Source organism: Schistocerca cancellata, chromosome 9 (genome assembly GCF_023864275.1).
Source record: "Schistocerca cancellata isolate TAMUIC-IGC-003103 chromosome 9, iqSchCanc2.1, whole genome shotgun sequence".
In the NCBI taxonomy this organism is placed as follows: Eukaryota; Metazoa; Arthropoda; class Insecta; order Orthoptera; family Acrididae; genus Schistocerca; species Schistocerca cancellata.
The window spans coordinates 20,740,200-20,767,864 of record NC_064634.1 but is presented as its reverse complement, the minus strand read 5'-3'; the positions used below and the strand labels follow the sequence as shown (position 1 = coordinate 20,767,864).

Sequence of the window (27,665 nt, the reverse complement as noted above, 5' to 3'; positions counted from 1 at the left end):
GTTGAATGAACACAAACTACACATAAACATATCAAAGACAGAAATGGTGATTTTCAGAAAAGGAGGCAGAAGTCCAAGAATGCGGAAATCAACATCAGAGGACAAAAAATAAAAATATCATCAGACTTTAAATACTTAGGGGTGACATTGCAACCAACAGCCAAGTGCTTCACAAAACAAACAACAGAACGTGCAGCCTAAGCAATAATAGCAATACAGGACATCAAAAACATCCGCCTACTCAGTCTAGAAACGGCCATGAAATTATTCAAGGCAAAAATCTTGCCAATCCTGGCCTATGGGATGGAGGTTATATGGGACCACATGACAGAAAAAATCTAGAAACACTAGAAAACGTAAAATCGACTTATCTAAAAAGAGCAATAGGTCTCTCAAAGACACCAAGATCTAGACTAGTATACCTGCCAGCGAGAGAGACATTCCTAATTGAAGACCAAACTTCGATATATGATGCCCCACACCAGGGCTTCCAGAAATCAACTAAAGATCATGGAGGACAAATGAGAAAAAGTATGGCCGGAGTTCTATGGCGCGGAAGCAATGACGAACCGCTTATAGACAGCACCAAACTTCGAACTGCGACATGTCGTAACTAGACTTTCTATTCACGGCTTTCATCATCTAATTTGCAAAAACAAAAATTTATCACGACCCAACCACAACATGTGTATGTGAACTGTGCAACGAAGCCTGTGAACGATATCACATAGAATTGTGCAGTAAAACAGTGAAATCGATAAATGAATATGCAAAAATATAAAATGTAAATGTAAAATGTTAAGCAAAGTAACTATATGGCTATTTGGCTGCAATTTTATTAAATAAAAAAAAACTTATGTTGTTGTTGTTGTGGTCTTCAGTCCTGAGACTGGTTTGATGCAGCTCTCCACGCTACTCTATCCTGTTAAACCTTCTTCATCTCACAGTACCTACTGGAACCTACATCCTTCTGAATCTGCTTAGTGTATTCATCTCTTGGTCTCCCCCTACGATTTTTACCCTCCACGCTGCCCTCCAATACTAAATTAGTGATCCCTTAGTGCCTCAGAACATGTCCTACCAACCGATCCCTTCTTCTAGTCAAGTTGTGCCACAGACTCCTCCCCAGTTCTATTCAATACCTCCTCATTAGTTATGTGATCTACCCATCTAATCTTCAGCATTCTTCTGTAGCACCACATTTCGAAAGCTTCTATTCTCTTCTTGTCCAAACTATTTATCGTCCATGTTTCACTTCCATACATGGCTATGCTCCATACAAATACTTTCAGAAACGACTTCCTGACACTTAAATCTATACCCGATGTTAACAAATTTCTCTTCTTCAGAAACGCTTTCCTTGTCATTGCCAGTCTACATTTTATATCCTCTCTACTTCGACCATCGTCAGTTATTTTGCTCCCCAAATAGCAAAACTCCTTTACTACTTTAAGTGTCTCATTTCCTAATCTAATTCCCTCAGCATCACCCGACTTACTTAATTCGACTACATTCCATTATCCTCGTTTTGCTTTTGTTGATGTTCATCTTATATCCTCCTTTTAAGACATTGTCCATTCCGTTCAACTGCTCTTCCAAGCCCTTTGCTGTCTCTGACAGAATTACAATGTCATCGGCGAACCTCAAAGTTTTTAATTCTTCTCCATGGATTTTAATCCCTACTCCGAATTTTTCTTTCGTTTCCTTTACTGCTTGCTAAATATACAGATTGAATAACATCGGGGAGAGGCTACAACCCTGTCTCACTCCCTTACCAACCGCTGCTTCCCTTTGATGACCCTCAACTCTTGTAACTGCCATCTGCTTTCTGTACAAATTGTAAATATCCTTTCGCTCCCTGTATTTTACTCCTCCCACCTTCAGAATTTGAAAGAGAGTATTCCAGTCAACATTGTCAAAAGCTTTCTCCAAGTCTACAAATGCTAGGAACGTAGGTTTGCCTTTTCTTAATCTAGCTTCTAAAATAAGTCGTAGGGTCAGTATTGCCTCACGTGGCGCCATATTTCTACAGAATCCAAATTGATCTTCCCCAAGGTCGGCTTCTACCAGTTTTTCAATTCGTCTGTAAAGAATTCGCATTAGTATTTTGCAGCCGTGACTTATTGAACTGATAGTTCGGTAATTTTCACATCTGTCAACGCCTGCTTTCTTTGGGATTGGAATTATTATATTCTTCTTGAAGTCTGAGGGTATTTCGCCTGTCTCATACATTTTACTCGCTAGATGGTAGAGTTTTGTCAGGACTGGCTCTCCCAAGGCTGTCAGTAGTTCTAATGGAATGTTGTCTACTCACGGGGCCTTGTTTCGACTCAGGTCATTCAATGCTGTCAAACTCTTCACGCAGTATCATGTCTCCCATTCCATCTTCATCTACATTCTCTTCCATTTCCATAATATTGTCCTCAAGTACATCGCCCTTGTATAGACCCTCCATATACTCTTTCCACCTTTCTGCTTTCCCTTCTTTGCTTAGCACTGGGTTTCCATCTGAGCTCTTGATATTCGTACAAGTCTTTTCTCCAAAGATCTCTCTAATTTTCCTGTAGGCAGAACTTGTGTTAATTTATTGAAAAATGTTTCCACAATACCACTGGGAGATCTATGCACACACAAAATGATTAATTTCTAGATGATATCAAGCCCTATTAATTCAATAGCTGATATTTCAAAGTGTTTGTCTTCACTTACTGTACTGAGGTCATGTCTTGATTTGAACTGTGTTCCTTTTCTGATATAAATGCATGATCCTCCACCCCTTGAAGTAGTTCTGCAGTAAGAGTTTGCCTTTTCATACAGTGATAATACTACATGTTGGATTTCTGTGTCTGTACACCAGTGCTCAATAATACAAACTACTGTGCAGTTCAAAGATTGGAGCTCAACTTCTAATAGTTGTATTTTATTTTTTATTGATTGCATGTTTTGATGGAGAGTTGTTAAGTCTGTGAAATGCCCCGTGTTACTCTTTCCAATGGTTTGTTTTTCTTTGTGACATCTGGTATATGTGATAATTGAAGTGTTAAAATCTGTTTTGTGAGTAATTGTTTCAGTATTTTTTAAACTGCTGGAGATACTCTCTAGGCAGGGGAACCTGTTGTCTGCATTTATCCTAAAAAAGACCTACTTTTCCTGCCTATGACAACAGGGATTTGACCATGTGTGGCGCGAGATCCACCCCCTGTACTTTCATGAATCAGCTGTACCAGTCTTCCTTTCCCAGTCTTGTTTAGGTGTAGGCCATGCCTAATGAAACCCCATCTGTTGATAGTCCGACGGGCATCAGAGAAACTTGAGCAAAGTTGGCTGCCCTTAGAGCCATCCCTAACGCCACATTGATTCGCCTTACAGCTCCATCAAGGTGTGGTCGATCATGACGCCGGAACAGCTCAACAAAGTGTACGTTGATGCCATGAGTCAGGGAAGCTATCTTGTCCAGGTCACCGCCTATGTCATACGCCCCACCCCTGTCCAAACTGTTTCTCGTCCCACCCACTATCACTACATGGTCCTCATTTGTAAAGTCCTTACATAAAGACACTAGGTCCTCTATCACATGACTTAGCCCTGCATTTGGCTTGAAGGGCTTGAAGATACTGGTGGCCTGGTACGCTGCCCCTAAACATTCCTGTAACTGAGGGCCTACCTATAAATCGCCCATAGCTACTACCTACCTAGCAGCAGGACTTTCTTCTTCCTAAGACTTTGTACATTCCTAGGCTTCTTGGCCTCCGTTGAAGTGTGCTGCACATTTCCTGCTCCTCGTTCTACACAGAGCACATGAGAGCTCTAAAGAGTGACAGCAACATTCAACTTTTGCAGAACATCTAATGTACAAAAACCACAACCCCACTAATATCGAAAACGATCTACACATTCTGAAAAACAGCAACTGTCTATACTGACAACAGAAGAAGAAAATTACTACATACGAAAGGCTATAGTCGAAGGGAAAAATGTAATAAACGAAAACGCAACACTTTGCAACAACACAGTCTTTACCACTCTGAGAGAACTGATCAAGGACACAGAACAGAAAGTACACACACGCCAAAGAACCACTTCCCCAACACACACAGCGACATAAATAGGAAACAGAAGTCGTCGTAATTCGCGCTACTGTTTTCACAGCCTTCTCGCAACATGTGATACACCTCTCGCGGCACGCGCGAACAGCAAGATGGCGTAATATTCTTGATCATAAGCAAAGTGCGGAAGTTTTGTTTTTCTGTGTATAGAATCAGCTGGATGCCGTGAGTACACGAATAGCTAAGTACTTGCCCAGTACACACCAATTAACTGGATTCCACAACACTACCGCAAACCCAAGTGTATATTGCTGGTACACGAAGTTCAATCTCTAGTACTTTGTTTACTAACAGCCGCTCATACAGTTGCAGATGACATGATGTTCGCTGAGAAAAAACGGCAACAGAAAAAAAGCACAGAAATATGTCGCAAACAGCGACAATAATTCTCAAAAACATGCTATAATATACAATAAATAAGGTAGTGTGAAAGTATCCATAGAAAACTATATTTCAGGAAACGAATAGTAAAAATGTAATAATGTGTCACTGTGTTTGGATAACTATGCTATTTTCTGCATGTTTTCGAAAAAAAAAAAAACAGTGATGATTGTGATATTTGTCGCCGAAACTAGTTTGGGAAAATAAACAAGCAAACAAACAACAAGGTGTTTTGTATCAAGGCGGACTCCATTTCTGATATTGTTGTTAAAATAGATACCTCAATATTTTTCCTGTACATTCCTCAGACCTGCTGTCTTGAAGATAATCACGAAGTCGTCCTTACGTCTTAAGTATCAAAGTAATCTGCCTGTAACTATTACTGAATGGATAACCGTCAAATCTCTGGGATACAGTAATATATTTTGTGTCAGCTATAAAATTTAGTTCTTGTGCCATGACGCGTTTCTAAACTGACTAACTCATTTAGATCAAAATCGCTAATTTTAGAGTCTTCTGCCCCCCCCCCCCCTGTGGATAAATTTCTGCAAACGCGCATGGCCTGTTAGGGTTAAATTCTGCGACCGCACTGCCCATACGGCAGGACTTCCAATCCCACTATGCTCACTGACATTACTGTCGAAGGGATACAATACGCCGTGGACTTGAAAGCACACCATCTCGCAAGAAACAGGCGGTGTAATCTGCAACTGTGACAGCTCATCCTGAATCAATATTACATCATTCCAAAACTGAGTCAGCAAATAAGGTCCCTTAGTTAGTTTGTACAATTCCAGCCAGCCCAAAAACTGAAAGACGTAGCTTGAGATCTGAGACACACGTGGAATAAGGATTTTCGTCACTTCAGGTTTGGCTACAGTGCCTCTTGAAAATATCATCGCAGTCCAAAGAACCAGCAATTCAAACTGTAAGAAACTCAAGTACTGCACAGGGTAATCCCTTGACAGAACAGAACTCTGGGCACAAAATCTTTTGGCCACATTGCTTGCATATATTGTTTTTCATTGTGATATAACTACTGTTCCGCCAGTACGCTCCTTGGTGCATTTTTTGATCTGTGCATTTCGAGGATAAGTTGCCTGGTGTCTATTGATGGACCTTCTCTCGGTCGATCCAAACCTACCTCCTCAAATCATACTGTTTGAACAATTCTACGCCGATAACCTTCTCTATCTCTCCGTGGCTTCAAAGACCCAGCTCTAGAAAATTACTATCCGCAGCGAAAACTTTCTTCCAAACAACGCACACGTGTACATTCCTGTAAGAAGTGTTGCTCCATCTTTAATAGTCAGCCATCAGCTGTAAACAATGGTAAACTCCAAGGAATAGTGAAACAGAGCAATGACAATGTAATTAACGGCGGCTGGGTCATTTACCCGGGCGCACGGGTGCTAGATGGACAAAAGAAGTCGTTCTGAAAGGTCTCTAAATAAGCCATTACATAATGTTTCACTAAAATTTAACTTCGTTACCACGTCTTTCACATTTATTACTCTTGGTGAAGCTCATAAATCATGCTGGGAAGAAGATTCAGCTGATGAATTAGTCCTTATTTGCCACAACACCACACATTCTCTGAAATTATGTTTGTTCTCTGTTTTATACGCATATATATCTATTTACGAAGTACCTGTGTTGCCTCTAACTCCCTCACACTTGATTTGTTTTAATGTTGTACTCCTATCCTCCTTCCTCATTCCTCCACTCTTTGAATGACAAGAGTGAATGATGTGTCTGGGTATCGGGTTTTCATAGTGTTTGGTGGTGGGTGAACTTCTGGTCTGCTGCTGTGGCACTTTAGCCAGCTGCTGTGTAGGCTTCGAGCGAGGCAAGGAGGTAGGGCCTCCTCTGGTCGAAGCGCTATCGTGCTCAAGTTGGCAGGGTGTACAAAGCGTTTACTTTTATACAGTTTTTGTTCATCTTCCTATATTTAATGATAATGTTTTGTTCTGACAACTCCCACTACCTGCGTGGACACAGATTTTGCTAGTGCGCTTTTCTCTGGTTCCTGGAATTTTGGTGAGTGAGGTTGCTCGTGGGAGATAGTTTTCAGTAATTGAATATAATGACTGAGATCATGTAAGTTTCAGTCTAGATGAAGTCTCAATCCATTTCTTTCATAGTTTCAGATCGTAAGAATTATGCGGAATATTTTATTCGGTATAAGGAGTGGCAGTGTTTTTGTTATTGTTCGATTTTATAGGTTATTACTTTGTTCAGCCGATACTGAGGAATGTGGAAGCGTGGTTTACGAGCCACGCTTGGTCTCAGTTGGAATTCGTGTTTTTCATTAGTTTCGTCTCTATTTTGTATTTTCTATTCGTTTAGTACGTGTTCCTTTGTTTGTTCTATCCCAGGAGTTCGTCGATGGTTTAGAAAGTCTTAAGTTCTCGGGAACTGTTCCTCTTGCAATTATTTCGCAGCAATTTACTGTGTGGGTAATACCTTCCAGATTAACCAATTTTGTGGAATGTTAATATTTTATTTTGGTCTGGCTTTGTGTAACTTGGGCCACGTGCTTGAAAAACGAATGAGACTTCAGCTCTTTACTGGTGGGGTTTAAATGTTTAAACTACATTTACATGCATTTATGACTATTCGTATCGTCGGTTTTTTTATTTCCCTGCCCGGGTGCCTTGTATGGTTATGCCATTGGATGTGGCCAACAGTATGCTTGAGGTCGTGATTATTTTGGCATTGCAATTTCTTGTAGGTTTAACACTTCGGAACTGTGGAATACTCGTGGTTTGTTCTCCATCAGAACTTGTTCGGCCACATGGTTCTTTCTGTCCGCTTTAAGTGACTCGGTATTTCTGTGCATTATCGAACCATCTGAACTGCATTTCGAATCGCAATTCCCATTCAGTTCGAGGTGTGAATTTTCTGCTTAATCACGGATGCGTAAGCCTTTGCCGATTATGTGTGTTCGTGGTGCATGTTGTACTCGTTCTAGCTGCTGTTCCTTTTTCCATGAGGTGCTAGCGTGGATGCAAATTGCGCGTATGACTTCTGAGCATTAAATTATTCCTATGTTAATAGGTAACTAAAGGTTTACTAGCCCATGAGGCAAGGAGTTTGCTTAATTGTTGCACTTGCGTGCTTATTTAAAGGAGACACCAGCAACCATAATGGTTTTGTGTAAATGTGCCGTATTTTTCCAAATGTTTGAATACAACAGATGTTCAGTCCAATTTCAACCGGATTTCGGCGTTACTGCCAATGATCAATCCAATACATCCTGATTTCCTTTTCATAGGATACATCCTATAGCATTTTCCCCTGCGCAAATCTCTACGGGGCCACTCCTTTATTTTTGTTATTAAAGATTCAGTTTATAGAGTGCACAACTTGTGAACGGATTGATTGTCTGATTAATGAGAGGTTTAAGCTGTGAGTCGTCTACTTTTAGCCTCCCCCATGCACAAATACTAGTATTTGAATGTGTACTATCCTCTGATGATAGAGGTTTGTCCTCTGCTTGTTAAATGTAAATTATTTATTGTCGAGCCAGGAGAAGCACGTGGTGCTGCAGATACTTTTAATTAATCTTGAGATTCTGCCACTAACTGCACCTCTGGCTCAGTTCACTCGATTATTCTGAATTAAATCAAATTATCAGTCAATTATTATGCAAACCAACATTACATATATCGACGACTGTCATTTAATGGCGACACTGAATTATATCTATATCGAAATAAACCTGGTACTGTATATTCCATAACAGATGGGCATCGTTCATGAAGATTTCCATAACCACCAAGAATTAAGGGAATCGATCAGTTTCTTAGATTCCAACAGATAACACATTAAAATGTATCACATGTTACGTGAAGTACCGGGGGCTATCAGGTAGAACGGGCGAGATGCGATACAAAGAATGCATGAGAGCCTGAAATATGGGACAAATCACTCCAGATTTGTACAAAATCTCAGAGAACATAATCGCAAGCTAGCTTCTACGGAAAACATGCACATAAATCAGAATAAACATTTAAAGACACTTACTAAGCTTGCAAGAGGGAAAAGCGGGCAACACACACATACACAGATAAGTAATGAGACACTAGTGAACAATCAGTGTGGCAAGGGTAATCGCTTACAGTTGGCCGGCCGGAATGGCTGTGCGGTTCTAGGCGCTACAGTCTGGAGCTGAGCGACCGCTACGGTCGCAGGTTCGAATCCTGCCTCGGGCATGGATGTGTGTGCTGTCCTTAGGTTAGTTAGGTTTAATTAGTTCTAAGTTCTAGGCGACTGATGACCTCAGAAGTTAAGTCGCATAGTGCTCAGAGCCATTTGAACCATTTTTTTTGCTTACAGTTGTTTTAAGAAAATCAGCAGTTCTTACCAGATATATAGTAGTGTTCCACAGCACTTAGCTAACTGATTATTGAAACTATAAAACAAAAATGAGCGCGACGTGAAAATATGTAGATGTTTTGTAACTGCGACCTTTAATCTATGGTTATGTAAGAGGGAATGCAGATTTTAGTCGCACAAATGAATGATTGTAAGTGAGGATTTAGTCATTTAAAAAGTATGGGGCCAACTGTTTTCTAATACATAAGTATCACATACAAAACGAAACTGTATTATTCTAGATTAAATCCACCGAAGATACCTTAATGCAAACGGGGAAACCCGGCTGGCACACAATTACACATACATTGCAGGAAGAGAATGGCGTTTCAGTTCGCAAAACGAATACTCGCTTGATTCTACAGCATATATAAGTCGGCATTAAACATTCTTTTTCAGCCTCTTCTGATTATTGGTATGGCATTTAAAGTAAGAAAACAGCGTCTCAATCTCATTTTTTGCTTTCCTTCTTCAAAATGCGAGGTGTTGACTACATCAGTATTTGCACACAAAGGGTGTAACCGTGCTATATGACACCGAGAACATCGCCAGAATAATAAACGTAACTGTTGTTTATGTCAGTAGTAGTATTTTGTCCTAAAAGCAGGGCTACCTATTACAAAGAGATTCGAAGTCAGCTGGGTATTCGCAACCGTTTACTAATAATCAGTTACGGATTTTTGAGATGAAAAAAAAAAAAGTGTTTAAACTAAAAAATAATCAGCAAAGAACATTATAATTTGACAGTTATGGTAGCAAGTAACAAGAAGTACTTATTTTTCTTCCTAAGATAATCTTATGTCAAAACAAAAGTTCTTCATTAAAGAAATTAAACAGTTACCTATTGCATTAGAACGGAAAAGAATACTTGTGCAGTAACTCTGGTTACTTCAGTTACACTTTTACAGAAATAACAATAAGCTGTAGTTAAGTATTAATATTTCTGCATTGAACCCACTCGTTTTTCCTGGAAGTCGTTTCACGGAACTCTTGACAGGCTAATTTTAAATTACACATCATCATCATTATCTCTGTGACCATGTCGGTCTGCAGTTTCTTTGTCGACTGCGCGTTTATGAAAGAGAACACCCTTTCGACGGTTCTTTCGACATTGGCATTGTGCCTTAGAACTGCAGAGCAATATTCTGCCAGTTTCAGTAACTGATATGCCTTTAAATCCTTATGGTATACATCCTTAGTCCTCCTCACACTTCTTCCTCGCGCCTGGAACGGACCTTACTTGTACGTTCTCTACTTCACCGCCGAAAAGCCTAACGAAGGCCGCACTCGCATACACTTGGCCGGTCACTTGGCCGGTCACTTGGCAACACTACTCCTAGCAGTCGTATCCGTTAAGTTGTTGTACGGAGCATCTTGTTTACTTTCCAACTTACCTTACAAGAACGTAACAGGGGTTAAACTTCTCGCTTGCTGTTTTACTCTGTGCTACTCGTTGCAGTATTCCTCATTTACTTATTCTACCTTGCGATCGGATGCTATCAAAATATTTAAATGTCTTACATGCTGTCCATCTACTATTATGTTTCCTACATTTTCTCCGCTGCATTGATATTCAGTCTTTTGAAAGTTTACTTTCTATCCTCATTTATCTTCTTCTTCCAATAATTTTCTTAGCGTAAAGCAAATATCATCCTCTTCACTAGCCACCACCACCTCATCACCTGCGATGAACAAGGTACACATACACTGATACTTTATCATCTAAATGCCCATCCCTGCACACTCCTTTCCCACCCAGAAGTCTAAAGCTATCTGCATATATATTTTAAACAACGCAGAACACAAGAAACATCCCTGCTTTAATCTTTTTGTAATTTTGAAAGGCTGTGACGAAATTTTGCTACCCACATCGACTACACACTATGAAAACTTATATAGGTTGCATATATGTGTAACTTACGTCAAGTACACTCGTCCTAGGGACTTCAAATAGTTTCTTCAGTGGCACTACACGTTATACACGTTGTCCAGACCTAAAAACACTAAATGGCTTCTCAGATTCCTTTCTAGTCTCTCTCCTTTCCAGTCATTAATTGTCTCACGAATAAAAATGTTGTCGCTACAAGATCTTCCCATGTGGGAAAAATAATTTGCTCTTCAACGTCAATCAGCATCCCCTCTATCCTGTCTTTAAGCACCCCACCACACAACCTGCCAACACAGTTTGTACCACTGGCTCCACGATAATTTTAACATAGCTTCACCTTAAACAGCCAGTAAGCAGCCTTACAACTTGGCACTTATGGTAGCAACCAAGTGCTCAGTCTTCTTTCTAACCTCCCCTTCCTCGCATCTGCGTCTTTCAACATGAGTAGGAGAGGCGCGCGAGCGAGACGCGGTGGGACACTCCATTCTGCCTCGCTCGCTCTGCGCGTAGCGCGTTTGCAGCGTACTTAAGCTCTTTCGGCCTACGAAAAATAAAGTTGCGCGCGCAAACAGACACACACACACACACACACACACACACACACACACACACACACACACACACATCGGCTGGTATATATAGAGGTTGATTCCATGACGATGTTACAAAATTTTGGAGATTATCGAGAAGGATAAATGTATCAATTGTAGGTAAGAGAACCTGATTTGGAAACATTCGAGTCGAAAGTTATAAGCGAAAATGACTATGATACCTCTGACAGCGGAATGCATGCACCGGTATACAGCTGTTGCTAATATTGTGGGTACTCAACTGTCAAAAGTGTTAGTATGAACCAAAACAAGAAAAAAGTGCAATAAACATGGGCTCTAAAATGTATACATTAAGAGATATGTGCACAAGTTCATCTTCGCTACTGTGAAATATGTCTCTTCTGCTGAACAAGTGCTCACAGCTTTTGAGGTGTCACGCTTACTAGACTTTTTTTCTTGTTTTAGTCCGTACTACCAACAAGGGCGCCGACTTTTGAAAATCTTGGCGTATGCTCATCAGGTTACACTTTAAAACTCATAATTACCCTCTATATAATTATAGAGGGTGTAAATGGTACAAAAGTAACTTAAAATAGATGACCACTCACCTTAACAGGGTGAGACTGGAACGTGCCACCCCTGACAGTTGTTTTGCTGATGAATTCGTTGATTAAAGGTTCAGTTCCCTTGCGAGATCGGAATGTATGTTCAACAATGCTACATAATTTAACCGGTCTTGGTTCATGGCGGCTCTGGTGTAAGTTTTCTGTCTTCGAAGTGCAAAACACGAACGTTCCGCAGTACACGTGGATACGCATATCGTTAAAAGAAGTCGCAATAATTTTACATATTCTGGTATTATGTTCTTCAGAGCTACACACTTGTCATCCGCTATCGTACTCAAGTATTTCACTACGGTTTCAAAGCTGTCTAGTGTAACATTATGTTATTTTACCACATCCAACAAAATATCTCTATGAAAAGTCAGTCTAGCATACTCGAAGTCGCCACTTTGGAAAGATGTAACGTAACTACTATCTGCTTTGCCTATAGTGCGAAGGCGTGGCAATTACGGGCGCAAACCTGCTTTTAAAGCTACTTATTGTTTGATCCACTATGTCAAAAAATAGAAATCGCCACTTTTCTTGAATATCTCATGAATTACAATCTGGTGAGCAAGATGTATGAGACAGGCGAAATACCTTCATACTTCAAGAAGAATATAGTAATTCCAATCCCAAAGAAAGCAGGTGTGGACAGATGTGAAAATTACCGAACAATCAGTTTAATAAGTCACAGCTGCAACACACTAACGCGAATTCTTTACAGACGAATGGAAAAACTGGTAGAAGCCGACCTCGGGGAAGATCAGTTTGGATTCCGTAGAAATGTTGGAACACGTGAGGCAATACTGACCTTACGACTTATCTTAGAAGCTAGATTAAGGAAAGGCAAACCTACGTTCCTAGCATTTGTATACTTAGAGAAAGCTTTTGACAATGTTGACTGGAATACTCTCTTTCAAATTCTAAAGGTGGCAGCGGTAAAATACAGGGAGCGAAAGGCTATTTACAATTTGTACACAAACCAAATGGCAGTTATAAGAGTCGAGGGACATGAAAGGGAAGCAGTGGTTGGGAAGCGAGTGAGACAGGGTTGTAGCCTATACCCGATGTTATTCAATCTGTATATTGAGCGAGCAGTAAAGGAAACAAAAGAAACATTCGGAGTAGGTATTAAAATCCATGGAGAAGAAATAAAAACTTTGAGGTTCGCCGATGACATTGTAATTCTGTCAGAGACAGCAAAGGATTTAGAAGAGCAGTTGAACGGAATGGACAGTGTCTTCAAAGGAGGGTATGAGATGAACATCAACAAAAGCAAAACGAGGATAATGGAATGTAGTCGAATTAAGTCGGGTGATGTTGAGGGTATTAGATTACGAAATGAGACACTTAAATAAGTAAAGGAGTTTTGCTATTTGAGGAGCAAAATAACTGATGAGGGTCGAAGTGGAGAGGATATAAAATGTAGACTGGCAATCGGAAGGAAAGCGTTTCTGAAGAAGAGAAATTTGTTAACATCGAGTATAGATATTTAAATGTCAGGAAGTCGTTTCTGAAAGTATTTGTATGGAGTGTAGCCATGCATGGGAGTGAAACGTGGACGATAAATAGTTTGGACAAGAAGAAAATAGAAGCTTTCGAAATGTGGTGCTACAGAAGAATGCTGAATGGGTAGATCACATAACTAACAAGGAGGTATTGAATAGAATTGGGGAGAAGAGGAGTTTGTGGCACAATTTGACTAGAAGAAGGGATCTGTTGGTAGGACATGTTCTGAGGCATCAAGGGATCACCAATTTAGTATTGGAGGGCAGCGTCGATGGTAAAAATCGTAGAGGGAGGCCAAGAGATGAATGCACTAACCAGATTCAGAAGGCTGTAGGGTGCACTAGTTACTTGGAGATGAAGCTTGCACAAGATCGAGTAGCATGGAGAGCTGCATCAAACCAGTCTCAGGACTGAAGACCACAACAAGAACTCATGAATTTTGCTAAGTGATAGAAATGTATCTATTTCTGCCTCCTCTACTGAAGACAAAACAGCATCTACAGAATTACGTGCAAGGCGGAAATTCACTGAAACTTTCTGAAGTACTGCGTCAAGTTTTTCTATTCCTTGGAATACAAAAATCAGCACCTTCATAAGAATCAGAGTTTCAAATTTTAGAAATCATTTAGCTTTTGCACCATCATGATTTCTTTCATCTTGTGTATCATTAAGAAATCATTAAGAGATTGGAAAAGAATTTCATAATTATTATCTATGCAGAACAGAGAGACAATACGCAGGCATCATCTCGTTGGACTGAACGGTCTTAAGCCCTGACCTGCTTCAATATCATGAGAATCGGAAAACCATCATTTAAGAGTTCCGAATTTTCTTACCCTCTAAGGTAACCACGACTAAATGAAATCAAACTTTTGAGAATTGACAGAATATCCCTTTAATACTGGAATGTTATTTAATGTGCCTTGAACAATTAAATTTAGGAAATGAGTCAAGCAGTGGATGATGTAAATAGCCGCGGGCTTAGTTTCTTTTATCCGTGACTGTAATTCTTGCAAATAACCGGCAACGTTTCTTGCGTCGTCATAGGGTTGCCTACAATTGTTCACAGAAATAGAATATCTTAATAATACATCCTTCACAGATTTAAACACTGTATCTATCTCAGTTAATAGGCGCTCATAAAAATCATGAAATAACTCATAAAAAGCAAAATTCTGGTCAGCAGTATGAAAACAGACATCCGCTCTCTAATTGATACATCAGATGTCTCGTCCAACATTATGCATATAAATCATATTATTTTATTTGTTGAATCAAAATTCTCCGAAGAGACTTACTTATCAGTGTTATAATATTAATTATGTCATGAGACATCCAATTGTTATCTAGTCTGATTAAGCCAGAGTTTCATTTCGGGGACATCCTCGGAACGTGATTTCAGAAGATTTGACAAAATCAGAAGACTCATCACCATGAACAGACAAGGTGAATCCTTAGCAAACCAACGAGAATACTAAAGTAAGAAACAGTAGCGGCCTGCATGTCTTTTGCTTTAGAATGACTAACTGATGACAGAATAATTACTCTTTTTTCCATAGAATTATTTGTACTAACTGAATACATATGCAAATCACTTTTTGCATGAGATGTGAATCGTTTTAGGGCAATGGACCAATTCTTAAAGTCGGACTTAACGAACGCATTACAGAAATGCTTGTTCGCAGTGACAGCTTTTGGAGACAATCTCTTGTTTTCACGCACAGACATATACAAGAAACAAACTCTGACGTCGTTTTTCGTCATACTGAATCCATGTATACGTTTTTACTTTCGGTACCACTATCATCTGTTGTGGAATTCATCGCCACATGCTGCCGGAGATAGATCACTTTTACTGCTACACGCTGTCGATTCGATATCACCATCACTATCACGATTATCAGTCAAAGTCCTTTTGTATTTCACGATACACTTATCCATCTCAACAATTTTGACACGCAAGACATGACGACGTAATTCCAAGCACAGGTGAAGTAGCTCAAATACAACACAAATTAACGTCTAATGGTCTACACGTTATGACTACTTCGTTGTTCGTTCCGTTGATGAAATCTGGAAATTCAAATTCAGTGTAAGTTACACTTTTTCATCTTAATTTAACAAGACAAAAGTCTCTCATTGGCTGTTGCGTTTCGTGATTGTTGTAGAGCTGCCAATTAAAGCACAAAGACCTTCGCCAAGTTGTTATCAGTACTGTCCATTTACTGAATGTTTTAGCTAGGAGCGATGGGGCACTCTTTCTAGCAGGTACGTCGGCTCACTGGTAGTCAAAAGATTATCTTAAAAGAAACCGCTAATTAAATTCGTACTTTGTAGTATTAATGTTTTCACCGTATCGTACCAATCGGTTTCATTTCTAGTTATTTAATACAATAATAATAATAACAATAATAATAATACGCTACACTACGCATACACTGATTAGCAAAAAGCTTTTGATAGTGTACCCCACTCATGGTTACTACAAATATTGGAAATATACAAAGTAGATCCTAAATTGATACAGTTCCTAAACACAGTAATGAAAAATTGGAAAACCACACTTAATATTCAAACAAATACAAATAATATCACATCACAGCCAATACAGATTAAGTGAGGAATATACCAAGGAGACTCATTAAGTTCTTTCTGGTTCTGCCTTGCTCTGAACCCACTATCCAACATGCTAAATAATACAAATTATGGATCAATATTACTGGAACATACCCACACAAAATCACACATTTGCTATACATGGATAATCTAAAACTACTGGCAGCAACAAATCAACAACTCAACCAATTACTAAAGATAACAGAAGTATTCAGCAATAATATAAATATGGCTTTTGGAACAGACAGATGTAAGAAAAATAGCATAGTCAAGGGAAAACACACTAAACAAGAAGCTTGGATAACCACAGCGACTGCATAGAAGTGATGGAAAAAAACAGATGGCTATAAATATCTAGGATACAGACAAAAAATAGGAATAGATAATACAAATATTAAAGAAGAACTAAAAGAAAAATATAGACAAAGACTAACAAAAATACTGAAAACAGAATTGACAGCAAGAAACAAGACAAAAGCTTATGCTATACCAATATTGACCTACTCATTTGGAGTAGTGAAATGGAGTAGCACAGACCTAGAAGCACTCAATACACTTACACACGATATCACAATGCCACAAATATAGAATAAATCACATACATTCAGCAACAGAAAGATTCACATTAAGCAGAAAGGAAGGAGGAAGGGGATTTATCGACATAAAAAAACCTACATTATGTACAGGTAGACAATTTAAGACAATTCTTTATAGAACGAGCAGAAACTAGCAAAATACACAAAGCAATCACTCATATAAATACATCGGCTACACCACTGCAATTTCATAACCACTTCTACAACCCTTTAGATCACATAACATCAACAGATACGAAGAAAGTAAATTGGAAAAAGAAAACACTACATGGCAAGCACCCGTATCATCTAACACGGCCACACATCGATCAAGACGCATCCAACACATGGCTAAGAAAAGTCAATATATAGAGCGAGACGGAAGGATTCATGATTGCAATACAGGATCAAACAATAAACATCAGATATTACAGCAAGCATATTATTAAAGATCCCAATACCACAACAGATAAATGCAGACTTTGCAAACAACAAATAGAAACAGTAGATCACATCACAAGCGGGTGTACAATACTAGCAAATACAGAATACCCCAGAAGACATGACAATGTAGCAAAAATAATACAGCAACAGCTTGCCTTACAACATAAACTTCTAAAACAACACGTTCCCACATACAAGTATGCACCACAAAATGTACTGGAGAATGATGAATACAAATTATACTGGAACAGAACCATTATAACAGATAAAACAACACCACATAACAAACCTGACATCATACTCACCAATAAAAAGAAGAAATTAACACAACTAATCGAAATATCCATACCGAATACAACAAATATACAAAAGAAAACAGGAGAAAAAAATTGAAAAATACATCCAACTGGCTGAGGAAGTCAAGGACATGTGGCATAATAATAAAATAATAATAATAATTATTATTATTATTAATTATAATTATATTATTATTATTATTATTATTATTATTATTATTGTTATAGGTTACCGCCTTCAGTTTACATTATTGACTTAACAAGCGGCATTCCCTTAATATTCGCAGTTATTAGGAAACGGTCGCTTCGCTTTTATGTCAACGTGGGTTTTTTATTCCGACGAATTCAATTAGCAGTTTGTTTTATGATAACATTTTACAGCAGTGTATTACAAAAGCCTGCCGCCCATCAATGCGATGAGAGTCGGGTTTTAATTACGTTCAAGAAGCAAACCTTTACAGTGCCGGTTAGGTACAATGAAAACGTAGAATGATTTTCGCTAATAACTTTTGACTCGGTCGTTTCCGTAGCCGGCTTCCTCACCTCAAATTGACACGTTATCCTTCTCCATCATTCCTGAAAATTTGTGTCATCACGGAATCACCCTGTGAATGTCCTTATGGTACCTGTCGTTAATCCTTACTCCTTGCAAATAACTGTATTAACGTAGAACGGGCCTCAGTTGTGAGTTATCTACTTCATCGCAAAAAGCCTCAAAAAGTCAGACAGGCCGAACTTGTATAATTTGGCAAGACAGGACCGGATACCTGCCAACCCCTCTTATCCCCGTGGTTGGTTAGATTTTTGCATCAAAAAGGGAGCTCCTTTTTGTTGCGGTCAAAGTTAAATTAAATGGAACTTAATACAGCAGCGGAGTGCTTGTCAGTCGTGTATCATTTTTTGATTCTATTTAACATATTGTTGTTATTTCCTCAGTGTACATTGCTGAACGAATAATGATTGATTTGGAAAAGGAAAGATTATTAAGCTCTGGAGCTAGTGCTTAGTTTGAGCCTTCTGATGTGAAAGAAATTACTTATAGCAAAGATGGTGAAAGCAACAGCAGCAGTCGCATTCCCGTACGTCAAAGGCGGAAAGTTTAGAAACTTAGAGAACTTAAACGAAATTCAATTAAATTAGTAATTGGAGGCACAAAACGTTAAGTGACAGGTCACGATTGTGCATGCAACGCCGGCCGGGGTGGCCGTGCGGTTCTAGGCGCCACAGTCTGGAACCGCGTGACCGCTACGGTCGCAGGTTCGAATCCTGCCTCGGGCATGAATGTGTGTGATGTCCTTAGGTTAGTTAGGTTTAAGTAGTTCTTAGTTCTAGGAGACTGATGACCTTAGAAGTTAAGTCCCATAGTGCTCAGAGTCATTTGAACCATTTTTTTTTTGCATGCACCAATTTTTTTTGGTCAGTTCACAAATCATCAAAAAGTTGCGTACTAAATTCTTTTAATAAACCGTGCGAAAGACCAACTCAAGATGGACTACATGCAGATAGTGCAATCAGATTAGCCAGACGTTAGCAGAGGGGGGGGGGGGGGAGGGGGGGGGGGGAATGTGAAGATTGAAAAATGAAATCCAGTTTGTAATAGTACAATAGATGCTGTATTTGAGTTGAAGTTATCAGACAAAATGATTGACGCAGGCATTTTTTATGAAATCTTTCTAACAGCAGACAAAATACCTGTTTTGTGACGAAGAAAGTGGTAGTTCCAACAATGAGTCACGTGGAAGGATGGCTGACTAAATGTCCACAAACAAAATAAAAAATTTGAGACTCGTGCCGTGTAAGATTTGTTTTTGGGAGTAAATACTGGCTTAACCATTACGGAAAAACAGAAAGAAAAATTTTACACGACTAAGAATTCTGTTTTTTAAAAGCTTTTCGGTTTACCAAAAAGTCGGAAAACTGGAAATAACTTTTTTTTTGCAACAAATCTTTCAACTGTTGCTTATTTCTTTGTATGGCACTGCAGATGTCTAATAGTATCAGGTGAAACATGTACGGTGCAAACAGTAACAAAAAGTTCGGTTACAAAATCCGAATAGGATTGCATTCATTGTTAGCTGCAAAACAAGAGTCATCGACGCAGAAACTGAGAAGGAACGGCGAAATTTGTAACGGTAACAAGGTAATTAATTGTTTGCTGCTAGTTGCGGTATCTCTCGACAGTTTTTAATGGGCGTACATAATTTCCTGAGCTCCCCACATGGGATAAATTTATTTTAAAATGAATGTGGACACGTGCTGCTTACGCGAGTGATCCGCAAAATCCCCGTGGACAGCGACCTCTCGCTCTCCTGTCCCGTCACCTCTCCGCCGGCCTTGGCACGTGGTTTCCCCCGCGGCCGGCCGCCGCACGTGCGAAAGCCCCGGTCGGTCTGCAGAGCTGGGCTGGGCTGTCCTGTCCTGTGCTGTGCTTGGCCAAACCGTCTTTCCCCGGCCCTCGCCGCCCCACCACTGGAAGTGCCGCTGCCCGCTGCCGGCACAGGGCACAGTGACGTCACAAACGGCGAGGCAACACGTTAACAACGCTCGTCCGGCGCGGCGGTTTAAGTAATCCGGCGCTCGCAGACGGCTCACAGTTTAAAAAGAGGCGGCAGGCAAGGTGAGCCGGTCTGAGCTGTCGGCACGGGGGGCGGCCAGCAAGAGGAAAGTCCAGAGCGACAGGCGGGCAGCAATGCTGGTGGTGCAGTTCCTGCTCGCGGCCGCCGTGCACCCGAGTGAGTAGCCGCGGCGAGCGCGGTCGCATGCGATTGGCGGCAAGCTCACGGCTTCAGAGGCTGTGCGACAACTTGGCAAACAGCCGCCACGACTCGTGAAACGTTTAGACTATTTTATAGTCTCTTTTCATTACTAGTTTCGACTACAACATTCACCAGATGGCTGTAGTATATTAATAGCACGAATTATTCATCACCTGGTACATCTTTGAGCAACAACATAAAAAACTTTTAATCGATAAACAATGGAAAACAGCTAATACCTCAACTCAATTTAAATCATTGTAAATGTATGGGCCATCTATTTCCAAGATTTCTTCCGAAAACTGACGTTTCCACGTACCGTAGTGCAAAACTTCAATTTTGAATATAAAATCTGCTTTTACCGCCTCCACTAGATAATGTTTAAACCTAAAATATGGCACTGGCCACCATAATGTGTGTGTGTGTGTGTGTGTGTGTGTGTGTCACGGACACATTGTGGTTGGCTCTGTAGATTTTACAGCAACTTTCACGGAGGAGACACCTTTCTAGCTTCTAAGAACGCGATAAACTGCTGTATGACAATGAAATGAAGCGCCAGCAGTGATAATTTCATGAATTTCCTTCAATTACTGAAAACCTGACTTTCGGTCATATACGCTCACTTTCGGATGACGAACTCGGCTTAGGGTCACTTCGCATAGAACAGAAAGAAACACCAAATTTAAATTTACGCTATGTACACAACTACAGTGCGTGTATGTCTGTAATACGTGTCCATTATAATTATCCGGGCTGTTATGCCGTGGTCGGTTGACGAATTCTGTGTCGATTCCCAACGTTTCGTCTCCGACTGCGGGAGACATCTTCAAGGGGGTCCGTAGCTCAATTGAAGGTCCAACACACCCACTGGCTCGCTACTGACTGCCGCTAAATTCCGTGTCCGCGCGCTTCCACGCCGCGGCGTGACGTCACGTGTTTTGAAAACGTCAGTGCAATTGGCCGTTGTCCGTCGCAGTCGATCGCCGTTGCCATCACCCAGTAGTGGGCGGGTGGTACACATCTTCTTTAACATCGGCATCCATATGCCGTTTAATTTCACTCCCTCCTCCTTACGGTTGAAATTATTTGGGTGTTCAGCGATTTCGATTGCCTCCCTGTAGAGCCTTTCGTAATATCCACTTGTGGCCGCTAGTACTTGCGTCTCCTCTAAACGAATATTGTGGTTCCCTGGCTGGAAAGCATGCTCCGCAACAGCTGATCGTTCCGTTTCTCCTCTTCTGCAATTTCCCTTATGCTCTTCCAAACGTTTAGAAACAGTTCTTTTAGTGGTACCCACATAAACATCACCACAGCTGCATGGGATCCTATATACTCCAGCTTTTTCCAGTGGTTTGCGAGCGTCCTTGGCAGGCTTCAGGTATTCCTGTATCTTCCTGGTGGGCTTGTAAATTACCGTAATATTCCGCTTCGTCAAGATCCTCCCTATTCTTTCCGTTACATTTTTAACAAACGGCAGGAAAACCTTAGATTTTGCTGTAACCTGTACGTCAGTATGATTTCTGCGTGGCTGCCTCAACGCACGTTTTATTTCGGCGGACGAATATCCGTTCTTCATTAGTGCATTGTGGAGATGTTCCATCTCAGCGTCGAGCAACTCAGGTTCACAGATATTTCTAGCTCTGTCCGCTAACGTCTTGATAACACCCCGCTTCTGTTGCGGGTGGTGGTTCGAATCCCGGTGCAAATAACGGTCCGTGTGCGTGGGTTTGCGGTATAGTGAGTGGCCCAAACTACCATTTTCGTTTCTAAAAACAAGCACATCGAGGAAATGTAACTTGCCGTCTACCTCCTCCTCCATTGTAAACTGAATTCTCGAGTTTATACTGTTCAGATGTTCGTGGAACCGGCTTAGTTCCTCCCTACCATGTCTCCACAGCACAAACGTGTCATCAACGTATTGGAACCATACATTTGGTTTTTTGCTGGCAGTACCTAAGGCGTGTTCTTCGAATTTCTCCATAAAGAAGTTTGCAATTACGGGACTTAGGGGGCTTCCCATAGCCATGCCATCCGTTTGCTCATAAAACTGTTAATTCCACTTGAGGTATGTGGTCGTCAAACAACACTTAAACAGTTCTGAAATATCGGCAGGAAAAATTCGATCCAGCTGTTCCAATACATCATTAAGTGGAACCATGGTAAACAGCGATACCACATCGAAGCTGACCAATATGTCCTCCGGCTGGACCACTATGCCATTCAATCTGCTGATGAAATGTGTCTAATTCTTTATATAAGAATCCGAACGGCGCACATGTGGTTTTAGCAGCGTAGTCAAAAACTTGGCTAACGAGTAGGTGGGCGAACCAATGGCACTTAGTATCGGTCTTAACGGCACATTTTCTTTATGAATTTTGGGCAATCCATAAAGCCTCGGTGGTAGCGCACATGTGGGCCGTTCGGACTCTTATATAAAGAATTAGACACATTTCATCAGCAAATTGAATGGCATAGTGGTCCAGCCGGAGGACATATTGGTCAGCTTCGATGTGGTATCGCTGTTTACCATGGTTCCACTTAATGATGTATTGGAACAGCTGGATCGAATTTTTCCTGCCGATATTTCAGAACTGTTTAAGTGTTGTTTGACGACCACATACTTCAAGTGGAATTAACAGTTTTATGAGCAAACGGTTGGCGTGGCTATGGGAAGCCCCCTAAGTCCCATAATTGCAAACTTCTTTATGGAGAAATTCGAAGAACACGCCTTAGGTACTGCCAGCAAAAAACCAAACGTATGGTTCCGATACGTGGATGACACTTCTGTGCTGTGGAGACATGGTAGGGAGGAACTAAGCCGGTTCCACGAACATCTGAACAGTATAAACTCGAGAATTCAGTTTACAATGGAGGAGGAGGTAGACGGCAAGTTACATTTCCTCGATGTGCTTGTTTTTAGAAACGAAAATGGTAGTTTGGGCCACTCACTATACCGCAAACCCACGCACACGGACCGTTATTTGCACCGGGATTCGAACCACCACCCACAACAGAAGCGGGGTGTTATCAAGACGTTAGCGGACAGAGCTAGAAATATCTGTGAACCTGAGTTGCTCGACGCTGAGATGGAACATCTCCACAATGCACTAATGAAGAACGGAAATTCGTTCGCCGAAATAAAACGTGCGTTGAGGCAGCCACGCAGAAATCATACTGACGTACAGGTTACAGCAAAATCTAAGGTTTTCCTGCCGTTTGTTAAAAATGTAACGGAAAGAATAGGGAGGATCTTGACGAAGCGGAATATTACCGTAATTTACAAGCCCACCAGGAAGATACAGGAATACCTGAAGCCTGCCAAGGACGCTCGCAAACCACTGGAAAATACTGGAGTGTATAGGATCCCATGCAGCTGTGGTGATGTTTATGTGGGTGCCACTAAAAGAACTGTTTCTAAACGTTTGGAAGAGCATAAGGGAAATTGCAGAAGAGGAGAAACGGAACGATCAGCTGTTGCGGAGCATGCCTTCCAGCCAGGGAACCACAATATTCGTTTCGAGGAGACGCAAGTACTAGCGGCCACAAGTGGATATTACGAAAGGCTCTACAGGGAGGCAATCGAAATCGCTAAACACCCAAATAATTTCAACCGTAAGGAGGAGGGAGTGAAATTAAACGGCATATGGATGCCGATGTTAAAGAAGATGTGTACCACCCGCCCACTACTGGGTGATGGCAACGGCGATCGACGGCGACGGACAGCGGCCAATTGCACTGACGTTTTCAAAACACGTGACGTCACGCCGCGGCGTGGGAGCGCGCGGACACGGAATTTAGCGGCAGTCAGTAGCGAGCCAGTGGGTGTGTTGGACCTTCAATTGAGCTACGGACCCCCTTGAAGATGTCTCCCGCAGTCGGAGACGAAACGTTGGGAATCGACACAGAATTCGTCAACCGACCACGGCATAACAGCTCGGATAATTATAATGGACATGATATTTCCGGCCGTGAAAGTCTACATTTTAGTATAATATCAGTATACTTCCTCTCGCTACTAATTAGTAACGACTTCAGCTGCTTTATCGTTTCTATCATTTTCTCAGCTTTTGCAGAGATTGTTGTAGCATACACAGTGCCTTTGTAAGATAAAGCAAACGATCAGCGACTTTTCTATGCTCATCTAAAGCCTCGCTCATCTAAAGCCTCTGCCATGCCACTTGCGAAATTCATTTTTCCTACATTCTACATGTGCTCCATCGAAAACTATGTAATTACTTAAAACAGAATTATTCTTTGATGATGTCACACACTTTCTGGGTTGATGGACAAGGGTAAACGTATCAATTTCAAGAAAGAGATACTGGTTCGGAAACCGACGACTGAAAACTCTTCTGATACTTCTGACAGTAGTATACATGTTCCGGCACTGCTGTTGCTATCATTCTAGGGTTCATGACTTTCAGAAGTGATAGCAAGGACTAAAACAAGGAAAAAGTTTCTAGTAAACATGGGCTCTAAAGTTTACACCTTAAGAGTTATGAGCACTTGCTCATCTTCGCTATTATAAAACCCGTCTATTGTACTAGAGTCATTATTTACTACACATTTCTTCTTGTCTTGGGCCATATTTGTTGTGGTCTTCATCCAGAGGCTGATTTGATGCAGCTCTCCATGCTACTCTGTCCTGTGCAAGCCTCTTCATCTCCGAATAACTACTGCAACCTACATCCTTCTGAATCTGCTTAGTGTATTCATCTCTTGGTCTCCCTCTACGATTTTTACCCTCCGCGCTTCCCCCCAATAATAAACCGGTGATCATCTAGTCAAGCTGGGCCACAAATTTCTCTTCTCTCTAATTCTATTCAACACCTCCTCATTAGTTACATGATCTACCCATCAAATCTTCAGCATTCTTCTGTAGCACCACATTTCGAAAGCTTCCATTTTCTTCTTGTCTTAACTAGTTATTATCCATGTTTCACTTCCATACATTGATGCACTCCATACAAATACTTTCAGAAACGACTTCCTGACAAATCTACAATCGGCGTTAACAAATTTCTCTTCTTCAGGAACGCTTTCCTTGCCATAACCAGTCTACATTTTATATCCTCTCTACTTCGACCCTCATTAGTTATTTTGCTTCCCAAATAGCAAAACTCTTTTACTGCTTTAGGTGTCTCTTTTCTAATCTAATTCCCTCAACATCACCCGATTTAATTCGACTACATTCCACTATCCTCGTTGTGCTTTTTGCTTTTGTTGATGTTCATCTTATATCTTCCTTTCAAGACATTGTACATTCCGTTCAGCTGCTCTTCCAGGTCCTTTCCTGTCTCTGACAGAATTACAATGTCATCGGCAAACCTTAAAGTTTTTATTTCTTCTCCAGGCATTTTAATACCTACTCCGAACTTTTCTTTTGTTTCCTTTACTGCTTGCTCAATATACAGATTGAATAACATCGGGGATAGGCTACAACTCTGTCTCACTCCTCTCCTAACTACAGCTTTCCTTTCATGCCCCTCGACTCTGTAACTGCCATCTGCTTTCTGTACAAATTGTAAATAAACTTCCGCTCCCTGTATTTTACCCCTGCTACCTTCAGAATTTGAAAGAGAGTATTACAGTCAACACTGTCAAAAACTTTCTCTAGGTCTACAAATGCTAGAAAGGTGGGTTTGCCTTTCCTTAAGCTATCTTCTAAGGTAAGTCGTAGGGTCAGTATTGCCCACGTGTTCCAACATTTCTACGGAATCCAAACTGATCTTCCCCGAGGTCGGCTACTAGCAGTTTTTCTATTCGTCTCTAAAGAATTCGTGTTAGTGTTTTGGAGCCGTGACCTATTAAGCTGATCGTTCGGTAACTTTCACACCTGTTAACACCTGCTTTCTTTGGAATTGGAATTATTATATTCATCTTGTTTGAGGGTATTTCCCCTGCCTCATACATCTTGCTCACCAAGTGGTAGAGTTTTGTCAGGGCTGGCTCTCCCAAGGCTGTCAGTAGTTCTAATGGAATGTTGTCTACTCCCGGGCTCATTTCGACTTAAGTCTTTCAGTGCTGTGTCTGACTCTTCACACAGTATCATATCTCACATTTCATCTTCATCTACGTCCTTTTCCATTTCCATAATATTGCCCTCGTATAAACCCTCTATATACCCCTTCTACATTTCTGCTTTCCTTTCTCTGCTTTGGACTAGTTTTCCATCTGAGCTATTGATGTTCATAGAATTGGTTCTCTCTTCTCCAAAGGTCTCTTTAATTTTCCTGTAGGCAATATCTATCTTACCGCTAATGATACATGTTTCTACATCCTTACATTTGTCCTCTAGCCACCCCTGCTTGCCTGCCGTGGTGGCCAAGCGGTTCTAGGCGCTTCAGTCCGTAACCGCGCGACTGCTACGGTCGCAGGTTCGAAACCTGCCTCGGGCATGGATGTGTGTGAAGTCCTTGGGTTAGTTAGGTTTAAGTAGTTCTAGGGGAATATGGACTGTGGGGTAAGTAATGAAAGAGGAAGCCGCCTGGCAGAATTTTGTACAGAGCATAACTTAATCGTATCTAACACTTGTTTTAAGAATAGTGAGAGAAAATTGTATACGTGGAAGAGGCCTGAAGACACTGGAAGATTTCAGATAGGTTATATAACGGCAAGACAGAAATTTAGGAACCAGGTTTTAAATTGTTAGACATTTCCAGGGGCTGATGTGGACTCTAATCAAAATTTATTAGTTATGAACTGTAGACTAAAACGGAAGAAACTGCAAAAAGATAGGAATTTAAGGAGATAGGACCTGGATAAACAGAAAGAACCAGAGGCTGTAAAGGGTTTGAGAGAGAGCTTTATGGAACGATTGACATGAACAGGGGCAAGAGATACAGTAGAAGAAGAATGGGTAGCCTTGAGAGGTGAAATAGTGAAGGCAGCAGAGGATGAAGTAGGTAAAAAGACGAGGGCTCGTAGAAATCCTTGGGTAAAAGAAGAGATATTGAATGTAATTGATGAAACGAGAAAATATAAAAATGCAGTAAATGAAGCAGGCGAAAAGGAATACAAACGTCTCAAAAATGAGATCGACAGGAAGTGCAAAAAGGTAAGCAGGGGTGGTTCGAATGGCTCTGAGCACTATGGGACTTAACATCTGAGGTCATCAGTCCCTTAGAAATTAAAACTACTTCAACCTAACTAACCTAAGGACATCACAAACATCCATGCGCGAGGCAGGATTCGAACCTGCGACCGTAGCGGTCGCGCGCTTCCAGACTGAAGCGCCTACAACCCCGGCCGGCAACTATTAATTATTTTTTAGTGTATTCAGTGCATAAAACGCAAAACAATTAAATTGACAATTACTCCAGTCGTAAAGTAAACGATAAAAAGCAAAGATATACAGTGAAAAGCCAAAACATTATGATCACTTTCCACCGCGACTTTGGATGCCGCCTGATGGCGTTACGGGCACGTGACGCGATAGCAAAAGTTCAGTAAGCGGAGCAGGCACGGAAGGGGGACCACCCTAGCGAAGATATGGGCTGCAAATGCGGAAATACAATGACGTGCGACTTTGATAAACGGTAGATTATTATTACGCAGA

General features: G+C 40.9%; 2 protein-coding genes across 5 annotated transcripts in view; one reads left to right on the top strand and one right to left on the bottom strand.

Moving 5' to 3' along the window:
• Positions 1–27,665, bottom strand: part of LOC126101165 (trichoplein keratin filament-binding protein) — a 796,043-nt gene that overhangs the window by 267,188 nt on the left and 501,190 nt on the right. The window lies entirely within an intron of this gene.
• The window catches only part of LOC126101169 (peptidoglycan-recognition protein LB-like), a 35,562-nt gene continuing 27,847 nt past the window's right edge, over positions 19,951–27,665 (top strand). Inside the window, exon 1 of the mRNA XM_049911866.1 lies at positions 19,951–20,083. Within this exon, the coding sequence (XP_049767823.1) occupies positions 20,041–20,083 (43 nt within the window). The 5' untranslated portion in view covers positions 19,951–20,040. The remainder of the gene's footprint in view (positions 20,084–27,665) is intronic.